The following is a 21,393-nucleotide window of genomic DNA, read 5'->3' on the forward strand; positions in this document are numbered from 1 at the left end:
CAAACCAATTGTACAAAATAGCTCAAGGTATTGCTGGACTAACTTCACATAGTTAAATTTCCATCCCAGCTTCCCTGCTTACTCTCAGTCATCTTTCAGACCTCACAGTCTGCAAAAGGGAGTGGTTTGCTTCAGCCATGCCACTGCAAAGCAGGTTTAAACAAAAGGACTTTGCACAGGAGTGGCTGACGTGATCACATAATCTCTCCTGTTGACTATGGTGTCAGGATGGTAACCTCAGTGAAAGAGGTAGAATAGCAGTGCTGAACTGGTTGAGGTTGCATTACCATATGGCTATGTCAAAGCTAATTAACACATATTTTATGTGGCTCATTTGCCACATAAAAATAGCAAAAGATACAGTGACATTTTCTCTAAGGTAGTCTAAGAAAAGCTGTAAGTCTGCCTGTCTCCTTTCTTACCAACCAAGATAGTTAAACTGAAAAAGATTTGGGGAAAAACCACATGAATGATGAAAGGTACAGAATTACCTCCATAAAAGTAAGCTAGAACTCTTTGGAAAAAGGCAATTAAAGGACGAAGTGATAGAGGTCCATAAAATGATGAACATAATTAATGGAGTGGATAGGAATCAATTGGTCATTGCCCCTCACTTTATAAGAGCCAGAAGGTATTAAATGAAGCTAGTCAGGTCCATGTTAATAATCAACAAGAGGAGATGGTTCTTCACCTGACAAGTTGTAGAAGTCCTTGTTACTGGACGTTCTATGTGTTAAAATTTTGAATGAGTTAAAAGGGAGTCTGAACAAGTTCATATATAAGAAATCCATTGTTGGTTATGAAGTGTGCAGACTTCACATTCAGCTCAGGAAGCTCTTTATCAAAAAAGAACGTTCTGGGGAAATATCTAGACTTGGTCTTTCAGCCCGCTTTCAGGTACAAGATACAGAACTAGAAGTGGCATTGGTTTGACCCACAAAGGCTGCTTTTATGTTAATATGTTCTATATTTTTATTCCAACCCAAGTCTTTTAATGAATTTTAGCTAGTTAACAACCCCTTACTTACTCATGGGCATTATATGCGCTTCCCTTATTGGCTAGGGTGGTTTGTGGGGTTTTTTTTGGGGGGTGGCGATATCAAAGGAAATATCTCCTGATGTTTGAGCCTTACATTTTTAATTACTATGGTAAATATATCACTTTGCTTGTTTAATAGTGTAGACAACAGCTTAGGACTTACTAACCTCATGATAGTAGTTATTCACAAAATGATGACCTGATGACCTGGTCTAGCCAGTCCCGTTGGAAGAATTTCCTTGCACAGTAATACAGAAATTCAGAGGGCAGTAGCATATGTGTTGACAGAACAGTTGGGAGAAGGATATTTTTGAGTCATCTGATTAAGTAATTTTTGTATTATCATAATGCTACTGTTCAGACCCATTTTTACTTTGATTTTAGTATCTTTTTGTTCCACTTTTCATTACCATCATCTTAAAATTATTTTAAACCCACCCTGCAAAGGTTTCCCTGAGAACATGCTCTTTAGAGAAATAAGCCACAATACTGGAAATAGGGAGGTTTTTGAATTGTCATTTCAGCTTTGTGACTGATTCACATGACTTTGAACAAATCATGTAAATATCAGTGCTGTCTCTAAATTGAAGATAACAGCAGCCTTATAGGAATGCTTTTAAAGTATGTAAAATTCTATGAAGACTTAAATTGTGATTTATTAGTGTTTTTGAAATACTGCTTTAGCGATGGAAAAACCATGCTAATGAGTCTTGGGTGCGTAGAACTAGTTTTGTGGTTGGCTTGAAGTGATGTCTCATATGGATCAGAATACGTGGGATGGAAGTGTAGTCTATTGCAGACGGGGTTTATTCTTTCTGCGTATTTCTCATGGTGCTTCATGAAGAACAAATGTCTGCTTTCACCTAGCTCTACAAGAATGCCTGTTTAGGACTCCTGCGGAACTCAATAGGGTGACATTGTTTATTTTATATGCATAACAGTTGTACTTTGAGCCCTGCCAAGGAGTGGCTGGCCACCTCTGACCTACCTGCCTGGCAAGTGATGCTGTGGTCTAGCCTGGGGTGCACTTCCCTTAGATGTGGCTGTGAGAATGCTCCGAGTTACTTCCCTGCAGGAACTGCAGTGCAGCCAGGAGGAAGAAGGTGATGCATGCCTAGGTATTGTTCAGACATACATTTGAGATGTTGCCAAACTGTGCAGTGAAATCTGGGATCTGAGACGCTCTGTATTTTTACAGGTGAGGCATACACCACAGAAGGATACAAATAGCAGAAGATTCCCCATCCTAAAGAGCTTCTGAGTGTTGCAAGTTGAATGGAAACAAGGCATTGCTCCGAGATAGGCAATAGTTATTTCCTTTTATTACATGGTTCTAGCAAATTTTTTCCTTAGAGATATTTTCTGTGGAAGCCTAAAGTCAGAGAACTTGTATAGCAAAATGGTTTTTTTTCAGTTTCTAGTAATGAAGTCACACGTATTTATAGCATTATCATCTAAGAATCCCAAGTAGCAATTAGTAATTACAAAGAGGGGGAAGGTACTCCTCATTTTATTGAGCAAATAGAGCCATGATGAATTAAAGGGACTTTCAGTCACCAGAAACTTCATGTGGAGCTGGAAATTGACCCCAGACCTCCTGATGTTCGGTTCACTGTTTCAGTCATATGACCATCCTTTTCCAAGTATCAGATATGTACACAAGGCTCTCCAGTTTAGTCTTCACATTAGTTTCCAATGCTACAATTCAGTTCGTCTGAACTTTGCCCTTTCCCTTGTTTTAGGAAAAAGGCAAACATTTGCCCATTTGTCTCAGTAGTAAGTAGGAACTGCTTTCTATACAGATGACGATTTCTTCTCCATTCACATGCTTCTCATCCTAGTATTAGAAGGCCAGCCTGTGTCAGCAAGGGCCTGTTTAAATTAGAAACCAAATAATGTTTCAGGGATGCCTTGGGCTGTCTTGTGGAGAGGGTTCTTCTCAACCTTTGCCAGTTACTACTTGGTGGTCCTGCCAATCCTTGCTGAGTTTCAAAACACAAGTTGCTCAAGCTTGAACAGTGCTGTTAGCCCAGCATACGCAGCTGGACAGCTGGTGAGCTGGGACGAAGCAAGGCCCAATGCTTAACCAAGCACAATTCACCAGACCATGTAAAGGGACAGGGGAGTGGCACTGTCCTAATTGTTAACATTCCTCCTCTGCAAGACTTCTCCTGATATTTATTTAATAAGCCCGGGCTTATAAAGTCTAAACGATTTAAGCAATCAAGTGGTAGCTGATGTGTATATGGACACAACATGCAGCCAGACTAAGTGAAGGGTGAAATGCAAATTTCTGACTTTGCAAGGCTTTATCTGGCAATTGCAGATGACATAATACCTCAGGCCGCTGTGCCCAAGAGCGGAATATACATTGCAAGTACCTCAGGAGCTGTACTTGAAGCCAGGTTCGCACCGCCACAGCTCCTATTTAAGTGTGCATGACCAGTGTGCTGGTCTTTTTCAGCCAGTGTGGAGAAGTTTGTGTTGCTGCCAGTGAGTAACATTCATGAACTCCAGTCTGATGTCTCCTGCCAGTGGCTACAAAAGTCAGGGATGTGGTATTGCTCTGTTCTCAGGGGGGCGCAAGGCAGGTTCAGCAGAACTGGCTGAAACATGCCTGCATTTCCACATCCCAGCAACAGATGTTTATAAATAGGTACACCTTCACACGTAGAAATGGATGAGCATCTAGAGACTGCTGTGTGTGGAGGTTTGTCCTTTCTTTTCCGTGGAGCTGTTGCTGAGTATTTTAGCATTAAATGGAGGAAAAAAACATCATTACATTCATTAGCATTTCATTTAGAACTATTTCCAACTTGTAGTGGAGCAGGGACGCATGGTGACCGGATGTTAAACTTTCATTGATGGAGTGAAGAGGTCTAAGGTTCAAACTGGAAGTGGGACTGCTTGGAGTGGACGTGGGACAAGGGAGATGGCACTGGGAGATGGCTTTTGTTAAAGAGAAAGAACACCAAATGTGTGATGTTCCTATACTTTCTCAAGAAAAATAATAGAAGGATTATCTCAATTTCAGCTCATCTTTAAAATACACAAAGGAAAGGCAGAGCAAAAAAGGAGAGTATTTTTGCTGATTGTACTTTCTATCTGTTAATGGTCTTTTTTGTGTGAGTGGTCATTTACCATGTTTTATTCAAAGAGATCCAATCTGCATAGTTTTAGAGTAACTTTGTTAACGTTCTTTTGACAACTTCTGCTTATCAGCCTAAGGCTTATTGGCCATAACTGCGTTGTGAGCTGAGTAAATTGGTTGTTAGGGCATTTGCAACCAGTTCAGCCTGATTACATTTATCTAAGCACCAATTTTACAACTTTGTCTGGGGTGCCATTACAGAAATTGAGTGAGCGAGCAGGCAGGCACCCTGCACATACCTGTCTCTTAGCACGGTGATTTATTGCCTCTGTCTGCTGCCTTTTACAGCTGTGTGCTGGCTAATGTCCCTGCCTTGCTGGTTAGCTTGTTTCAATCCTGTGATGCTACATCCTTAGCGTGGAATTGGAACCTGACTTTGCCACCAGACTGAAAAATGGACAGCGGCTTTTCTAAAGTTCTTTTCCCATCTTCCTGTGGTTACTTTGTACTTAGAAAAACAAACTGGCAGGGGTCATAGTAGGTGGACATGGATGCTTTCCTTTTGACCTACTTCCTTTTGACTAGTCTATTTTCTTCAACCATTCTCCAAGGCTTCTTTTGTGTTTTCTTTTGACTTGGCCTGATGGCTGAAACCTTAACTGTAAATTATTATTTTTGACAGTTATGATAGTGATATTCCCCGCTCCCATAGTATCCTCTGACCTGCAGGTATCAGAATGCACAAAGATATGCCTAAAATGTCACAAAAGAATGCAAATCACATATAGTTATACATTAGTTCAGATAAACAATGTAAGCAGAGTACAGTATCTCAAGGAGAAATGACAAGCACTGCTGATTAGAGTATTTACAGTGAGAAAGGGCTTCTGGGTGAGGTTCAATACATAATTTCTGATTATGGAGTCAGTGCATTAAAAGAGTATAAAGTAACAGCTTGCCATTTTTCTGTAAGCTACCAAGATGCATATATAGATGGATTCAAGTAATAAATCAACAAAATACTGCCTATTGAGATGGAGGGGTGTGAGGTGAATGAGGAAGGTGAGAGGAGGACAGCTACAAGAGTTAAGCATCTAAACAAGGATACCCTGAAAAGCATCTGGCTATGGTGGGTCCAGTGGAGGCTGAATAGTTGATTCTCTTTTGCTTCAGAACAAAAGCAAAAAAGGGGCCCTGTGGCATCCTGGTTGCTACCAGCTTACACTACTTGGTGTGTGAGAGACAATGGTTTCAGAGCTCTGTCATTATCCACTTTGTTTTCTCACTAGTTCATATGTAAGCAGTATAAAAGTATCATCTTTAACCTTGGCTGAAGGTTCACATGTTAATTTTTTTTCAGGTAGAACTTGCAGAAATTTGCACAAAGAGCGAACGTTATATTGGCACAGAAGGTGGAGGAATGGACCAGTCGATCTCTTTTCTGGCAGAAGAAGGAACTGTATGTGGATCTTTGTAATCTAAACTAACAATGTAATATTAATTTATGTAAACAAAAATAGCTTCATATATATCTAGCATAAAGAAAGAAACTGGAATACCTTAGTAAGCAGTATAAGAACCATTGGTTTGCAAATGAAACAGGAATTATATGTACAATCAAGTATGACAAGTTTGAAGGAATAAGATGATGAAAATGAGAAATGGCAAGAAGGAGGAAAGAAAAGATGTGGGGAAAGATGTACTCTAGAAGAGCAGGTCCCATGCTATTTGGCTAATTCATCGATGAACTTAGAATGTTTCCCATATAATGAAATCTGAATGGTCGGTATGCCTTGTATTCAGTGCAAATGGGATAATTATTACAAAAATGCTTTCTTGAAACTTCTTATAAGCAAACAGTTCTAGGAAGTTTTGCCAGGTCCAGTTACAAAGACAATGGAGACTTTTTTCCCCCCAGTTTTGCTAATTCCAGACAATTCTGTGGCTAGATTCTGATGTAGAAGGCATTTAGCTGTCTTAAATGTGGTGACAGAAGGTGGACTAGCAATGATGAACAGGACCTGCCAAGTTATGCATGAGTGCTTGCAGTGGAATTTACAGTGGAGTTCATCCCTGTCCCAGAAGGTGCACAGGACTGCAACTGTTCAAACCTAAAACCTGTCAAAATACTTTAATGGAAATTAATGTAGCATTTCATGATAACCTTTACTTTCCTTACAATTGTGATATTATATCTCTACAGCTTTTGTTCCTCAGTGCCATATCTTGGATGAGCTTATACAGAAAATAAGCTGTTTCCTAGAATTACACCAAATGTTTCATTCCATCATGAGACACATGTATTTTCAATTTCACATCACCTGTACCTACTCTACACCTTTCCTTTACACTTTGCACTGTTAGTAGTAAACACACAGCTACATGAATGCTGAAGGAAGCACTATATTTTCCTGGTATACACACACATCATCATGTAAGTGGAAGCTTTTCTGATATATAGATGTGGTGATCAAAAAGGAAAAGAAAATGTCAGAAAAGATTAGAAAAGAAATTGTGAACAAACTGGAAAATATCCTTGCTTCAGTGTACTTGCAGTTCTGGCCTCCCATCTCAAAAAAAATATACTAGAACAAGACAAGTACAGTAAAGGAAACTGAGGTTGCTCAAAGGTGGTTTTTTATATGAGCATTGACTGAATAATTTAAAACTTTTCAGATTGGAAAACAAGTCTCTTCAAGGGCGATATTTTGAAGCCCTGTAAAACCCCTGAATGGGTAAGAGAAGGTAAATTGAGAATTCAATGTTTTTCATAACCGAAGAACTAATAGAAACACAGTGACATTAGCAAGCAGCCTCTTAAAAACAAACAAGGAAGTTTGTTGGGTTTTTTCCCCGAAACATTCATTGTTAAATTGAGAAATGCCATACATTGTGGAAGGCAAAAGTTTAAAAATGGTTCCAAAAAAGACCTTCTTGGGTACACTGATAGAGTATTAGCCTATTTGTAGCTATTAAACATAATGGTCTGATGTTTCTTCCAGTGTAAGTATAACTGCCATAATCTTTGCTTATGAAAAGCTGGAAAAATATACCCAAAAACCAGATTGCTTTGTATATGTCCTATTTTTATATTCCTCCTAAATATCCATTTATGGCTACTGTCAGAAGCAGGACACTGGACCAGCTTAGTGGTACATTCTGATCTAATGTAGCAGTTCTTAAACGGTATATTAAAATGTAAGCAAGCTTGTCTGTCTTGATAGTAATTTTGTGACGTGGTCCAGAATCTCAATGGCAGGGAGTAACACACATGCTGTACATAATGTACAGGCAGATTTGTCATTGTTTATTTAGCACTCTAGCTGCTCAAGGAACTCTCTGGGGGTGAACAATGCCAAAACCAGTAAGATGTCCCGGCTTGCAGAGTTACAGTCTATTCTAAGAAGCCAAAGCAGGGCACATGATTTACAACTTATCCCAATGAAAAACCAGATGTGAATTTAATCTCTTGATTACATTACATCCTGAATTATTTAATTAATGGATGCCTAGCTTATTCCATGAAAAGGTCACAAAATCTTGGGAACATCTTATGCAGCCTGTGTAAGGCATCTGTGAGGCAAGACAGTCTCTTATGTCAGAAGGAAGGAGACAGTAACTACATTTTTATATGTAGTTTTATTTCATTTCTCTGATTTAATTTCTCTGATTGGCCACATGTAACATGATCACTGTCTCCAGTCAGTCCTAAAATTATGGTACTATTCTGTACCTCAGTGAACTAATCTTGATTTAGTGGAAAATTACAAAACTAAGGGGGAGATGAACATTGGTGAAGGAGAAGGGAATGTGAAGCCCCTTGTTTCTAGTGGCATGCACATTAGCTTCAGCCAGGCCTGGTACTTTTCTGTAGATCAAAGAAAAACTGTTGTGTTAAACAGGCAAGAAAAATAGGTTGGGTGGGGTTCTGTGAAATGCTGAAAAAACCCAAAGACTTAATGGAAACATTTTAAAATCCAGCTACAAGGGAGAGGTTTGAAATGTATGTGTGACTTGGCCAATGAGGTTAAACCTCTTTTCTCACTGTTTCATGTCAGTTTTCTTTCCTTAACTGTCCCTGGATTTTCAAGAGAACATGCAAATTTGCATTTGATTTATAGAACTAAGTGCACTGTTAGCTAGTAGTAAATTAAAACTAACCATTCATTTTTCTTTCAATAGGCCAAGTTGATAGAGTTCAGTCCTCTGAAGGCAACTGATGTTAGACTTCCAAGTGGAGCAGCGTTTGTTATTGCTAACAGTTGTGTTGAAATGAATAAAGCAGCAACTTCTCATTACAATATTAGGGTAATGGAGTGTCGTCTGGCTACAAAGGTAACGTATGGCTTATGTCAAACTCTAATGAAACCTTCATCTAAATATGTGCTTTTTTTCCACTTCTGACCAATCATGTCTTTAACACCTGGCTAGGTGCTACTTTAAGTAGCATTTTTCTTTCCAGAACCAGACACCTCCATCTCTGCAGAAACAGAACTCCTGCTGAGTTTAATGGAAGTGCAAGGACTGTGCCCTTATATAGAAGATTATGTGATTTAGTTCTATTCAGTTTATTTTGTATTATATTTCAACGGAGGAAATAAGTCTATTTTTCAGCAAAAAATATTCTCAGTTAATAAGATAGACTGTTTCTAATTAAAGCTGAATAATGACAAATAATGGAAAGCAACCAGTGTGGTCACATGTTTATATGTATATATGGCAATAGATGTGCATTTTCTAGGATTTAGAGGACATCAAAGCTACTAGTTGGAGGCCTGGAAGTAATATTGGAAATGCTGAATAGCAGCATGTATGTCAGTGTAAAGTTTAAAAACAGGCTTGAATCAAAACTCAACGTTTAGGTTGTGCAGCCAGTTTACAGCTTGCAATTGTCTCAAAATGGACAGAATTTGAACATGAAAAATCTAAGTTCTGCTTTAATTCTGGATTTTGTAGACCGTACGTTTAGGAATATGTAGATGTAGGGTTTGATTTGAGATTGTTATAGGAATACAGTGGATTTTTCTTTCACTAGATTGAGGAATAAGCATAAAGATTCACTGCAATTATACCCAATGTAGTGTGCTCTCTGAAAGAACAGAATTCAGGTCATAAAGTCTAGATGAAAGTTTTAAAAACTGCAGCATGGAACTCCTTGCCACAAAACATTTGGCCAAAATCTGAGCAATATTCAAAAGTACTTTGAGCATCTGTTGGCATCATAATTCTATGAAAAATTACCATAGTTAATTGGAGAGGAAAAAAAAAAAAGAGTTGAAGAGATGATCACGTACTGACAAAATGTAATATAAAATATTGCGTTGAGATATTTTTCCAGGCGGGAAGATAAATTTCAGATGACTTTTAATATGGGCTTTAAACTCAAGTATAAAGAACATAGCTGCATTTTAGGTCTGTATAAGATATGGTAAAAATAATAGCACCAATGACCATAGCTAAAGTTGTCACTGAAGTTAATAAAAAGATTCTTATACCATTAGCAAATCAAGATAAGGACCTCTCTATATGTTGGCTCTGGCATAACTGATAAATCTCTAATGATAGTTAATTGACTAAGCATGTACTTTAGGAAAAGCTTCTTTTGGAAATTTTTTTGCATAAGAAACAGAGAGCCTTCACGGATGATCTAGTCTAAAAGGCAAACTACAATGAGTGCATGAAGTTGTAAGACCTTTTGAAGTATTGTTCCATATACCGGATTTTGTGAATTGAATCACAGTTTTCTAAATTGCTTTAAATTATTGGTCCTGTGCAGTAAACTGAAAAGGTGGTAAGGAAAGACAATTTTTTTTTTTACATTCCTGTAAGCTATGATGCAATTCTAAAAAGGTACCTTTACCAGATGCTTGATTTTAAGGAGACTAACAACATACACCTGTCTATTTTAAAACATATGCTACCCAGATGGAAAGTTGCACACGCTATAAAAATACATTGAGCCAGGAAAAGACTGTCTTCAGGAACAGGTCACAGTGGGGTGAAGGAGGGCAGGTATGTAAGTGGAAGCAGGGAAGTCTTTTAAGCACCATTAAGCTAATGGAACTATGAAATAACATGCTGGGCCTCGCAATAACGCTTTAAAAGAAATTCTCATTGGTAAGTGCCTTAGGATAGGCTTTTTTTTCCCCTTTCTGCTTTAGGTCATTCTAGAATTTCATAGTGTTTGCAGAAAGTAAAGATGCCAACACAACATATCCCTGCTGGAATTAGTGTAGAACATTTTTATATCAGTCTGTCCTACAGCAAGTGAGCTCTTGATCATCCTCACAGAATTAATGTTCTCGGATTCTGCTGTTTTCCCTTCCCTTCTTGACAGTCATTCTTTTGCTTGTTTTTTTCTTCTTTTGCTATTCTTGTTGTAGCCTCTGAGTGCTTTCCTGTACTCCATTAAACAGTATGTTTAAAAACATTTATGTTCTGCAGAACATTCACAATTCCAGAGGAAATTAACTTGTACTTTCTACTTCAGAATACTCACATAGTAGGTGCTGCAGGATAAATACGAGCATTAGTGAATGCTGTGTTCTCCCCTGCTTCACCATGTGTGGTTTGCTTCACAGCTATACAGCAGTGCCAAGAATGTCTACAACTGGAATACCATATAGTTAATCAACTAACGTTTGTTAAATGTGGAAAGATGCTCAGATGACATTAGAGAAGCGTAAAGTGTAAGAAAGTGACATTGCTGTGTAAGGCCTAAGTATTCCTATACTTCTAGTCAGACTTTCTTTTATTTATATTTATCCTATCGTTTACTAAGTACGTTTTCCTCTCAGTTACTTACAGTTCTCCAGTGTGCCTGTGTTGAACAATAAGGGACAATAAAGGCTGCAGATGCTATATCCTGGCAGTTAAGAGCCAGCTGGATGATGTCCACATCTTTAATCCATCTAGTCAGAGATCATCAAGAAAATACCCAACTGTGGGATCAGTACTGGGATTACTTTTGTACATTTAATAGATGGGATTTTTTTTTTTCCCCATTTCTGTACTGTGTCCATTACAATTTGAGCTGCTGTAGCTAGATTGTTTTCGAAAACCATTTCTGTTTGCCCATAACATTTTTCCTAGTACTATTAGAATTGAAATTTTGCTATGAGCAGTATAGACCTTTCCAACAAAGCCCTGCCCCACTAGCCTGACAGGATCAGTTTCCAGTTGGAACATTTGACCTGTAAAACCCTGGTATAGTTAGCTCATCTAAAATACAGCATCTGCTCGAAGTGTAGAAACAGGAACAAATGTGACAATACACATGGCATATTTCTACAGGGGATTATTTATTTAAAAAGGAAGTAGAAAAAAATTTGTTGCCTTATAGAACATAATTTTCATAAATTCTTAGTTCTGTTTAACTTCTGGTAATAAAGTCTAAGGGACGCTGAACATTAGGATTAAAGTATGAGGAAAAAAACTTCCATTCATTTAGCACCTTGAGGCACATTTAAGAACATGTCACAAATATGCACAAACATAAGAGATACTGAGCATTTAAGTAAAACAAATGAAGCAATAATTGTTAGTCTAACTTATTGATAAGTAAGCTAAAATATAATTACATAAAAGCTGTGGAGTTCTAGGTACTCTGAGCCTTTGCAAAGCAGGCCAGAAGTGACTTAATCTTTTACAAGAAAATTTTCTCACCCTGATTTCTACAGTAGCCACTAGACAGTGCTGCTTCTTTCTCTACCACTGAACATACAAAACTCTGTTTTAGATGGCGACAGTCATATGATGAGGATTATGATTAGATTTTGTTTGCTCTGCTCTACTGAGCTTCACATAAATCTTAGCAAGTCACTAGATGGCACCAAAAGTAGTTAATTTTTATATACTGTAATAAAGCAAAACTGGAAGAGCCCCTGCAAAAGCACTGTTGGAGGAGAGCAGGAGGGTGAGAATCTATAGCAGATAGTTGGGCAGCAGATCTTCTGCTTAAATTTCATGCTGTAACTTTGCACAAGGCAAAGGAAGTACTTTTCAAACTTGCATGTAAATCCCATGATTTTTTTAACCCAGGAAGTTAAATGGCTTTGCTGAATTGAGACATAAATGATTTCAAACCAATCTCTCAAAACCAGTTTTTATTGAAAAGAATAACAGAACACACTGGGTGAAATCTTGGCACTGTTGATGAGAAGTTTTAATGCTGATTTGAATAGGAAAAGGATTTCATGCCCTGGTCTTGCTGGACTGGTTTAAACCCTCTGCAAATATACAGCCTGATCTGGCATACTTGGAAGCTTTAATCTCAATTTAAATGGTGCAGAATTGGAGGTATGTCATGAGCTCATGAATACAGTAAAACGACATTGCCATGTACCTGCTAATCTGTGTCTGACTCTGTAGTAATCTGTTGAAATTAAAGGAGGAGTGTCAGTAGGATCCCACAATGACCACGTAATATTCTTCTATAACTCATAACATTAAAAATGTTCCACCTTATGGGGAAAGCTGCTTTACTCAACCATTTTCATTGGGCACATGCTACACATGTAGCAACCTTCCAGAGAAAAGCCTCTTTGACATATTTCCTTTTAGCTATTTCCTTTTAGCATTCTGGTGCATTGAAGTAACTACTGTCAATTGCCAAAACATCACAAAGGTACAGAGAGCATGATGTCGTTGTCTGGAGTGGGAAAAACATATATATCTATAAGTAATTAGCATCATAGCAGTCATGTAGGAACGGAGCAGATTCTGACTAACACATCATAACCTTCCTCTAAGGCTCAAAACTTCCTTCAAATGGGATGTTAAAAGAACGTACTTAAAATTTAGTTTAAATGCTAGAGATTGAGAAAGGTTATGGTTAATTCTCCCACACAAATCTTATGCCTACTTTCATATTTTTAAGGCTGTCATAAGAAAGAGTTTTAATGGCAACCTCAAATGTTCATCAGAAAACACCAGGAGCATATTGGAAAGGCCAAACTGAGGTTTAAATGTTAGAGCAAATCCTAACAGTACAGACTTCTTAGAGACGTTTAGTGTTACAGTATCATAGCATTTGTATAAGCAATTGAATGTGATTGCAAAAGGTTAATAAATGCTTGAAGTAATAACATCCATGGTAAAGGATAAATCACTGATATCACAGAAATAATGCCAGGAGGGCTTTTACAGATAGTATCTGATTTGAGGGAAGAATATCTATGATTCACAGACGTCTTATAAATAAATATAATGATTATCTGCTGTGTACTGATAGAAAGTAGCTTCTGATGATTCCCAATTAAGAAGTAAAAAGAGCAAATGGGTCTTAAAACAATCTTAAAATGGGCAATTAAATAGTTTTAAACAGGAAAGCACAATATTGTGTTTGTTTTTTGAATTTCAGCTTCTCTCCAAGTCAAAAGACTTGGACTGGAAAACAATGTTGAGACTCCATGATGTGCAAACCAAGCTAGGAGTTAGCCTGGCGGAAATGCTGACCATTGTTGAGGACGTATTACATCCTGAGCCTTACAGCACAGAGGAAATTTGTAAATGCCTGGGAATTAGCCTGGAGGAGCTCCGCTCTCAGATCCTTAGTCAAAACACGCAAGATGGTAAGTATATATGAAATGGTGGTTTTTAGTGTACAATGTTTGTATTACATAAAAGTTTATGTATTAATGAAGTGGTGCAGGTGGGAGTCTTGCCAGAATACTCCTCAGAGTCTGGGGTGGCAAGTGAGAGAATTGATACCATGATTTTTATTCTAACTTTTAAGTTAAAATAGAGCAAAACTTTGATTTTGATGGAACTGTTTCTAAAATGGTAGAAGTAGCTGATCACTTACTATTTTAGATTAACCTGTGCTGTTTGAGAGTCATCTCTAAATAACCGAGGTTTTATTCTAGCAAAAAGTCTAAACTAGGCTTCCTTTTTTGGCAGTAGCTCTAACAAAACCAAATACTTTGGATGGTTATGGAGTCATTAAAATGAATCCTGTTTGCCCTCCCTTAACTAGTGTTAAAGACCAGCATAGATGGAGCTTGTGTTTCTGTTCTGAATTGATAAATACATGATCACTTCATCAAACATGCTCTGGGCAGCAAGTCATCTAGGTCTCTCCTGAGAAAGAGGTTTCTGTCACTATCAGTATTTTTTTCCTTTTAGGAAAATGGTGGTGGAGGTGAAGAATTTACTATTTAAAGTATTTCCCATGTATTATTGCTTATGATTATACCACGTAGTCATGAGCACTGGCACACATGGAATGGATCCTGGGTACATATAGTAGGGTTGCTAATAATACTGAATACTAGAACATTTATGAAAAAATTAATTTTCATTCATAACAGATTTCCAGTTGAGATCAGAATCTTTCTTTAAGAACTGAAAATAATCGCTACTTCATAGTTTCCATTCTGTGGCCTTAATACTTCTGCTGTTTCGTAGATGAACTGTATCCTTGACAGCCCTTCCCAAGACTACTTTCAGGGATGTATATATTTGATGTATATAAATCAGTAACATGTCTATGTATACTGATGCTTATATTTAAATAATCTGTGTATCTGGAACGATTGTAAACTTTATATATTGACCAAGGACCAGGTCCATAATCTAGAACCAGTTTTGCAGCCCAGTGGTATCAGAGGGTATGAAACTTTCTTATTGTCTAATTACACTGCCAGAGGTACCAGCCTGGAATGTGGTGTCTAATCCAGCTCTTTCCATAGAAAGAGTTCTGATAACTCTGTGCTGTATGTACATGAGAAATACACTGAACCGTGTACCTGCACTCTGCAACATTTTCATGGGACTCTACAAGGTTGTAAATCTTTTGTGCTGTCCCCTTACTTTCCCCTTCATGAAGCGATATGAGACTATTAACTTACAGATGTTTATATTCCTTATACCCAGGTTTATAAAACAAAATTCTACAGTTCTGTAGAACTGAATTGTTTATACAGGTTATTTTGATTTTTTCCAAAAACCAAAGTCTAGATAAAAAATTTAAACATAAAAGCTGTAGAAGAAACTCAAAGGAGATTTTATACTGTGGCTCTGAATAACATTTGCAGATGTTTGCTGAACAGAATCTCTTAAACTTGCATGACCATGATTTCATTTGATAAGGCCAATTAAAATGGGTTATGCTGAAAGCCTCTTTGCATGTACAGTATAAAATTAAATAACAGATTTCTGTAAAACTATATGCAAAGAAGAAACAAGACAGACACAGAAAGGAGGAATCTAAATCCACTGTTTGTTTTTGTTACACACTAAACAAATTACATTTTACATTGGCTTTGGAAAACCAGAGGCTGTTTGACAAAAAATATTTTTCTTCTTTCCCCTCTGCTTTCCCACTATATTTTAATGACGATGCCTGGCTTCTTCATGTGAGAGAAAACATACCAACAAATAAGTAATCCCTGCAGAGAATTTCAGAATGTTGCTGAACTTTTGTTCAACACGAAGAAACCACCATAACATTTAGGGTATCTTTCTTCCTTTGCACACATTTTATCAGCTTTTCTGATAAAATACTATAAGCTTACGGGTAAATTATTTGCATGACAATTACTATTTAGATCATTTACTGGATTTTGAGTTTTCTCTGTGGCTGAATATAAATTGCCAGTAGTTTTAATTTTTTGTATTATTCAAAGCCCAGTGATAGTTACAAATATGTTTTGTATTGGCATTGTATCTCATGTTCAAGGATCTGAAAGTGCTATGTAAATATTATTTTAGCCTTAGGTCTAGCTTCCCCTCCTCTGCTCCTCTAGCGATGGTACTGTATGCTTACATAAAGTTTTACAAGTGCATAAGGCTGACCACAGAATAACTCCACATCCAAAAGAAAAATGGTATGGACAGGCTTTGGGCAAGTACCAGGCCAGGTCTGGAAGCACACAGCAACTTTGCATCCCTTTTATAGGCAGGTACTCCAGGGTTTCTGCAGCTCCCCACTGTACAGCCCACTCATTCCCAGGTTTGGAGAAGTACAGATGGTGCCTCTCTAAACTTCTTGCAGTTGTTCCTTGGCCAACTCAAAATCCTGAGTTTAAATCCCCCTTGCAAATGTTTACACATGGATTGCACTTGTGGCTTCTGAACATCTCTAGATAAATAATATTTATTACTTTCTAAGGTGCCCTATGCCATAATTTTGTCTTGGACTTGAGTGCTTCACAGAACATTTAGTGTGTGGTGATTGTGGGACATTAAGTATTTATAAGCTTCACCACAAAAGGATATTCTCCTGTAAAACAGTGTATTCCTTTAACCATGAAATGTTTTTTTCTTTCTTAAATGAAGTATTTTTAAATCCATTTTTCCTTTTCATGTATAAAATTGTAATCTAATTTTGACATTTAAACCTGGGAATGAAATCACCATGGGAGGAGCCGGCATCCGTTTGCTGTGTGGATTTGGCTGTTGAACTGCCCTCCTATTTGTCCCCTGGAAAGAGAATTCTAAATCTGTGCTGTAGCTTCAGTGAGTGGTGCTTGAATAGCCTTTCATTCCCACTGCCAAGTAATTTGTATTAATAGTGATCTCAGTGCAAGAACAGTTTCAGCTTTATTTGCACAGACAGGCATATGTGAAGATGGACTCCCAGCCATTCTGTCAGGCTGCTCTGGGGTACGTAAAGCTTTGCCATGTGCATTAGCAGAGTGCCCTTCTCTTACAAGAACAGAAGTTACCTCCAAAGTGGTAAGACCTAAGAGCGCTTCCCAGCTTGACGGTCCACGTGCCTACTCCAGCCTCAGCCTAATCCGTGTCATAGAAAAGTTTGGGAACATACCACCCTCTTCCACAAAAACCCAGTTTACTTGGGATGAGCCCTAGAGAGGTGGCCACTCCAGGCAGATGCTGTACAGCTGCCTGCAGGATCAGGCCTTTGGGGTGTGCCACAGGTTAGGCACAGGCACTGAATGGTCTAGGTTAGTTGCAAAAGCCTTGTCAAAGCTAGTGTTCCTCTGGAGGAAGAAATCACTTTAAGCCAGTAGGTATCATCTCAAAGCAGGTGTCTGCTAAATGGGTCACTGAATCTAGCAACGACTCGTCCCCTGGTTTATTTTCAGAAAGTCAGATTGCAAACAGTTACTTGAGCAGTCCTAGTAGAGTAACTGTTCCCCACTTTGAGTGGGGGGTTCACAATCTGGCTCAAATTAAAGCCATCTGGCAGCATTTTCTTATATACATTGTGAGCCAGAAACCTTCACCCTCATCATGTTCAATCAGCAGGATGCCTAACAGAGAAGGGTACTATTCCACATGAGTAATGGTGGTAGAAACTGTCCCCTACACGATTTCAGGTCGATGAGTTTTTCCTCTTGTAAATTTCTAACAGTCCCATCAGCCATGTGTAGCTCATTAATCTACAGTGAAGCATATCTTAAGAAGCTGCCAAAGCAACTACAAAAAAAAAAAAATATAGCCTGAAGAGGTTGGTCTTTAGCTAAAGGTCAGATAGAATCGTACAGAAGGCCTCTAAAGAAAGGAATCTGCTGAAGTTGAAGTTGTAACAAATAATATAAGTTGCTGAGAAGCCACAACGTTTAATTATAAAGAAAAAAAATCCCTGTAAATGGAGTGGACAGGTTTGGACAATTTTTGTAAAGCTAAAATTAAAAATATGACCATACAGTTGAAAACCCACAGTAAACTTCTCTGTTATATTTAATTAACCCACAGTTGTTTGGGACTAATAGCCCAGGATTTCTGTTTGGTTTTGAGAGATTTTATATGGAATTTGGACAAACTTTCATTAACGTTAGTCTGCTGTGTCTTAACAACTTGGCAGGTTCTTCCTGCAGTGCAAGCTATTAATGCACTGGAAAATGCCACCATTTCTTTCAAGGGCATTTGGGAGTTTGTAAGTGAATTGAATCTACCTGTTCATGGATGACAATACAGAAATCCTCTGCAGAGGAGCAAAGCTAGGGTGCAGAAAATCCACCAAGGGTCAGCAGGAGCTGCTGACATTCTCTGAAAAATAGGTAAGAACTAGTAATACAAAGCACTTAACAGCGGAGAAGATTCCTTGTAGAAGATACACTGCGTCCCCCTTTGAAACTGCAGAAACACAGGTAGTGAGGCTATGACCTGGGAGATGGATTAGCTGCTGCAGTAGCAGGCTGAATACAGGTGAAATGTGTTAAAAACTTAGTGACAAAAACATCACTAACAGCAGACCCAGGTATAGGATTCCTTGTCCTCCTTGAAGTTTTCTTTGGTCTCATTTTGACTTTGCAGATTTGCTTTAGTTTCTTCTGATCTGTTTCTGTTTCAATCCATAAAAGGTATCACTCACCCTCATTGAGTCCACAAGAAACTTTTTCTGTGTGCAGCTGATACCATACAAAATAAACAACAATCTCCGTGCTCTCTTTTCAGAAAGGTACAAAAGAGACCCTGAGATTCTGGCTGTGTGAGTGTGTCTAGAACTAAAATCAAACAGTTCATTACTGTATGGCAGTGGGCTATGCAGAACATGGCAGAGAGGAAACGTGTAGTGATTGCCAAAGAACAGTTTTTGAGTGTGATTCTGGTCCAAGACTAGATCCTCAGCCGATACAAATCTCCATCAGTCTGAATGGCGCTACATGGCAGAGCACCTGTACTGGACATTGCACAGATCCCCTTATGGAAGAAACATTACTTTAGGCATGCCGTAGAGAATTGCTCTTAGGTCAGCATGGCAGCCAGCTAGTTTCATTGCACCAGATGTTTTAGGTTCCTCTCTAGTCACCAGATGTGCTGTATCAGTGGTATTACCATAAGAATCACCCAAATTAATGAAGGATGGACTTTGATGATACTGCACAAAGACCTGGGCAACCCAGGTCTCAGGTGGGATAAACAGTTCCCTAACCTGCCCTCTTCACTGACAGAACACGGAGCTGAGGGTACCTGTACCCCTAATTTGCAAACAAATTTAAGTGGGAGAAATCAGGCCTTTGTAGTTTACTGGATTAGGAAAGTATATTTACATTTTCAGTCAGATTAAGTACCTAATTTCCATACTCTATAATAGATGTAAGCATCCACATGCTTTTAAAAATCTGGCATGAGTTCCCTAAACCCTGCTTTTTTGCTCTCCTTTGAGCACCACAGAGGGCAAGACCATATAACCCAGTCCTGTGCAACACTGGAAGGTTTACTTTCAGGACTTCAGTTTTTCCTCTTTCAGAACACTCCAGCTCTAAATCAGATATAAACTAATCAGTCATGCACACTTTGGTTCTGTTTCTTTCAACTGTGACAGAGTACAGCTTAGGAAATCAGTCCTTTTTAATTGTAAAAAATGTGGCCGCATGAAGCACGCAGATTCTGATCAGTTCCTGCACTCTTCTAAAATCACAACCTCCATAGCTCTATGGCATATCCTATTAATTCAGATTTTATTTACATGGAGCTAATATACAGGCTGTGATGTAGCAAAGAAATTCCAATATAGATGTAATTTTTGGAAATATCATGCGTGCTCTGCTATTTTTTATGATACAGAGATGGTTAGTTGGACTATCCATCCAAACAGAAGAGATACAAGATTGTTTCTCTATTACCAGAGGCATTTGGTGTTGAAAGCCCAAAGTAAGTGAATCATTTCATTATTTTAGAATAGAACTTAGAGGACAGAGGTGTTTGCTGTCCTGAAGATAATTTTACCTGAACAGTACACTGCCAGATAGGAAAAGCAAACTATAAGAAATTTTTTTTAAACATAAACATAATTTTCTGAAATAAAATGCTGCCCGTAACCAACTGATAGCTAACGTAATGATACCAGCCTTTAACTGATACTAATTAGGTAAATGTCCCCAAAGGAGTCCGAAAACAGTGTGCAGCCACTCTTTCTCACTTGAGAACTGCTAAATTACTTTTGCATCGAGAGAAAGCCAGCATCAAGGTAGCAAGTTCTCCCCTGCACAGGGCAACTCTCCTGGGAGCGAATGCTGCCAAGGACATGGCTCAGATCTTTTGGCTGGCAGCCAGTAGCTGGAGCGCCCGTTCGGGTTGCCAATTCATAACATGATGAGCACAACACAACCCCAGAGATTTTTAAGGTAATCTGGCCAGTGGAGCGTTGCTCTACCAAAGGGTGGTCTCCGAATCAATCACAGTCTTTGGCAAAGCTGATGCCTTACAATTGAAACCAGACATGTTTTCAGTTCATTCTTTGGGTTACTACTGTTCAATGGTGATTTACAAGAGAGTGTGAGCTATGGCAATCTCTCACGCAACTTTAGATATTCCCTAAACGAATGCACATTTAGAAATCTCCTTGCTCTAAAACAATGGCTTATAAGAAAAGAATATTTAAAGAGAAACCATCCTTAAAAATAGGCCAAGCTGCTTTTCTTCAACATTCAAAAATACTGAGATATCGTTCTGCAAAACACAGTGCAAGTAACTCCAGCAACAACAAAATCCAGTGAGGTAAAACACACCTGTAAATAGGAAACCCAAATACGCTTTTCCTGTACAATACTCCCAAGAGGATGTTTCTGGGGGGCACTCGATTTTCTTATTTCTGTCCTAGTTTGAAATGCATTCAGAAGGCCTGTTCAAAAGACAGCAGCACAGGATTTCTCAGTAGCAGGCTGTATTGAATTACAAAATAAATATCACCAGAAGCAATACCACCAGTAGCAGAACACTGCTATCATTTCGCTATCATTTGAGGCTACTTGTGTCTCTCTCAGCACTTACAGTTGTGATTTACACTTACTCTGGAGAAATAAAAAGGGCTTATAGAGGCGCTGATGAAGTTTTAGTCTGTAAGGGTTGCAATCTGGAGTATACATACAAGAGACTTAATACTGGACACAATTTTATTTCCAGAAATTTTATTTTCAAGGAAGATTTCTACATGTACTTGCAAATGTAGATTGCTGAAATCATCAGAAGTGGTTCCAGAACTTTGCTGTCTCCACAAAGCAGCCAAGTAGGAACTCCATGTGTCTGGGTCAGCAAGTGAGTTCTGCTTTCAGCACAGGGCTTGTCTCTCTTCTCGTTTTACCTCTGTTTCATCAGCCATTTTGGAAAGCAAGAGAGACCAGAAGCTGAAATGAAGAGAAAGACCTCGCTCTAAAGGAGAATTTACATGTAGAAAGAAAGCAAGGGATGTTCTGAAGTGCTCTAATAAGAGCATGCTTGAGTTGTGATGAAATAAGGAAACATACCGCAGTAGGTGCTCCAGCAATACTTTTCTAATATTTACCACCCAAACAGCTGAAGTAAATTTAATTTATGATTAAAGTGGTTATGTCATGCATGCTTCTGGTGAACA

At 38.4% G+C, this 21,393-nt stretch overlaps 1 protein-coding gene across 2 annotated transcripts in view; it reads left to right on the plus strand.

Moving 5' to 3' along the window:
• The window catches only part of GALK2 (galactokinase 2), a 54,128-nt gene that overhangs the window by 18,960 nt on the left and 13,775 nt on the right, over positions 1 to 21,393 (plus strand). For both annotated transcript variants that reach the window (XM_054836528.1, XM_054836527.1), the window contains exons 6-8: positions 5,491 to 5,589; positions 8,313 to 8,465; positions 13,492 to 13,702. In XM_054836528.1, the coding sequence (XP_054692503.1) occupies positions 5,491 to 5,589; positions 8,313 to 8,465; positions 13,492 to 13,702 (463 nt within the window). The remainder of the gene's footprint in view (positions 1 to 5,490; positions 5,590 to 8,312; positions 8,466 to 13,491; positions 13,703 to 21,393) is intronic.

This window comes from Grus americana, chromosome 10 (genome assembly GCF_028858705.1).
Source record: "Grus americana isolate bGruAme1 chromosome 10, bGruAme1.mat, whole genome shotgun sequence".
NCBI lineage: Eukaryota > Metazoa > Chordata > Aves > Gruiformes > Gruidae > Grus > Grus americana.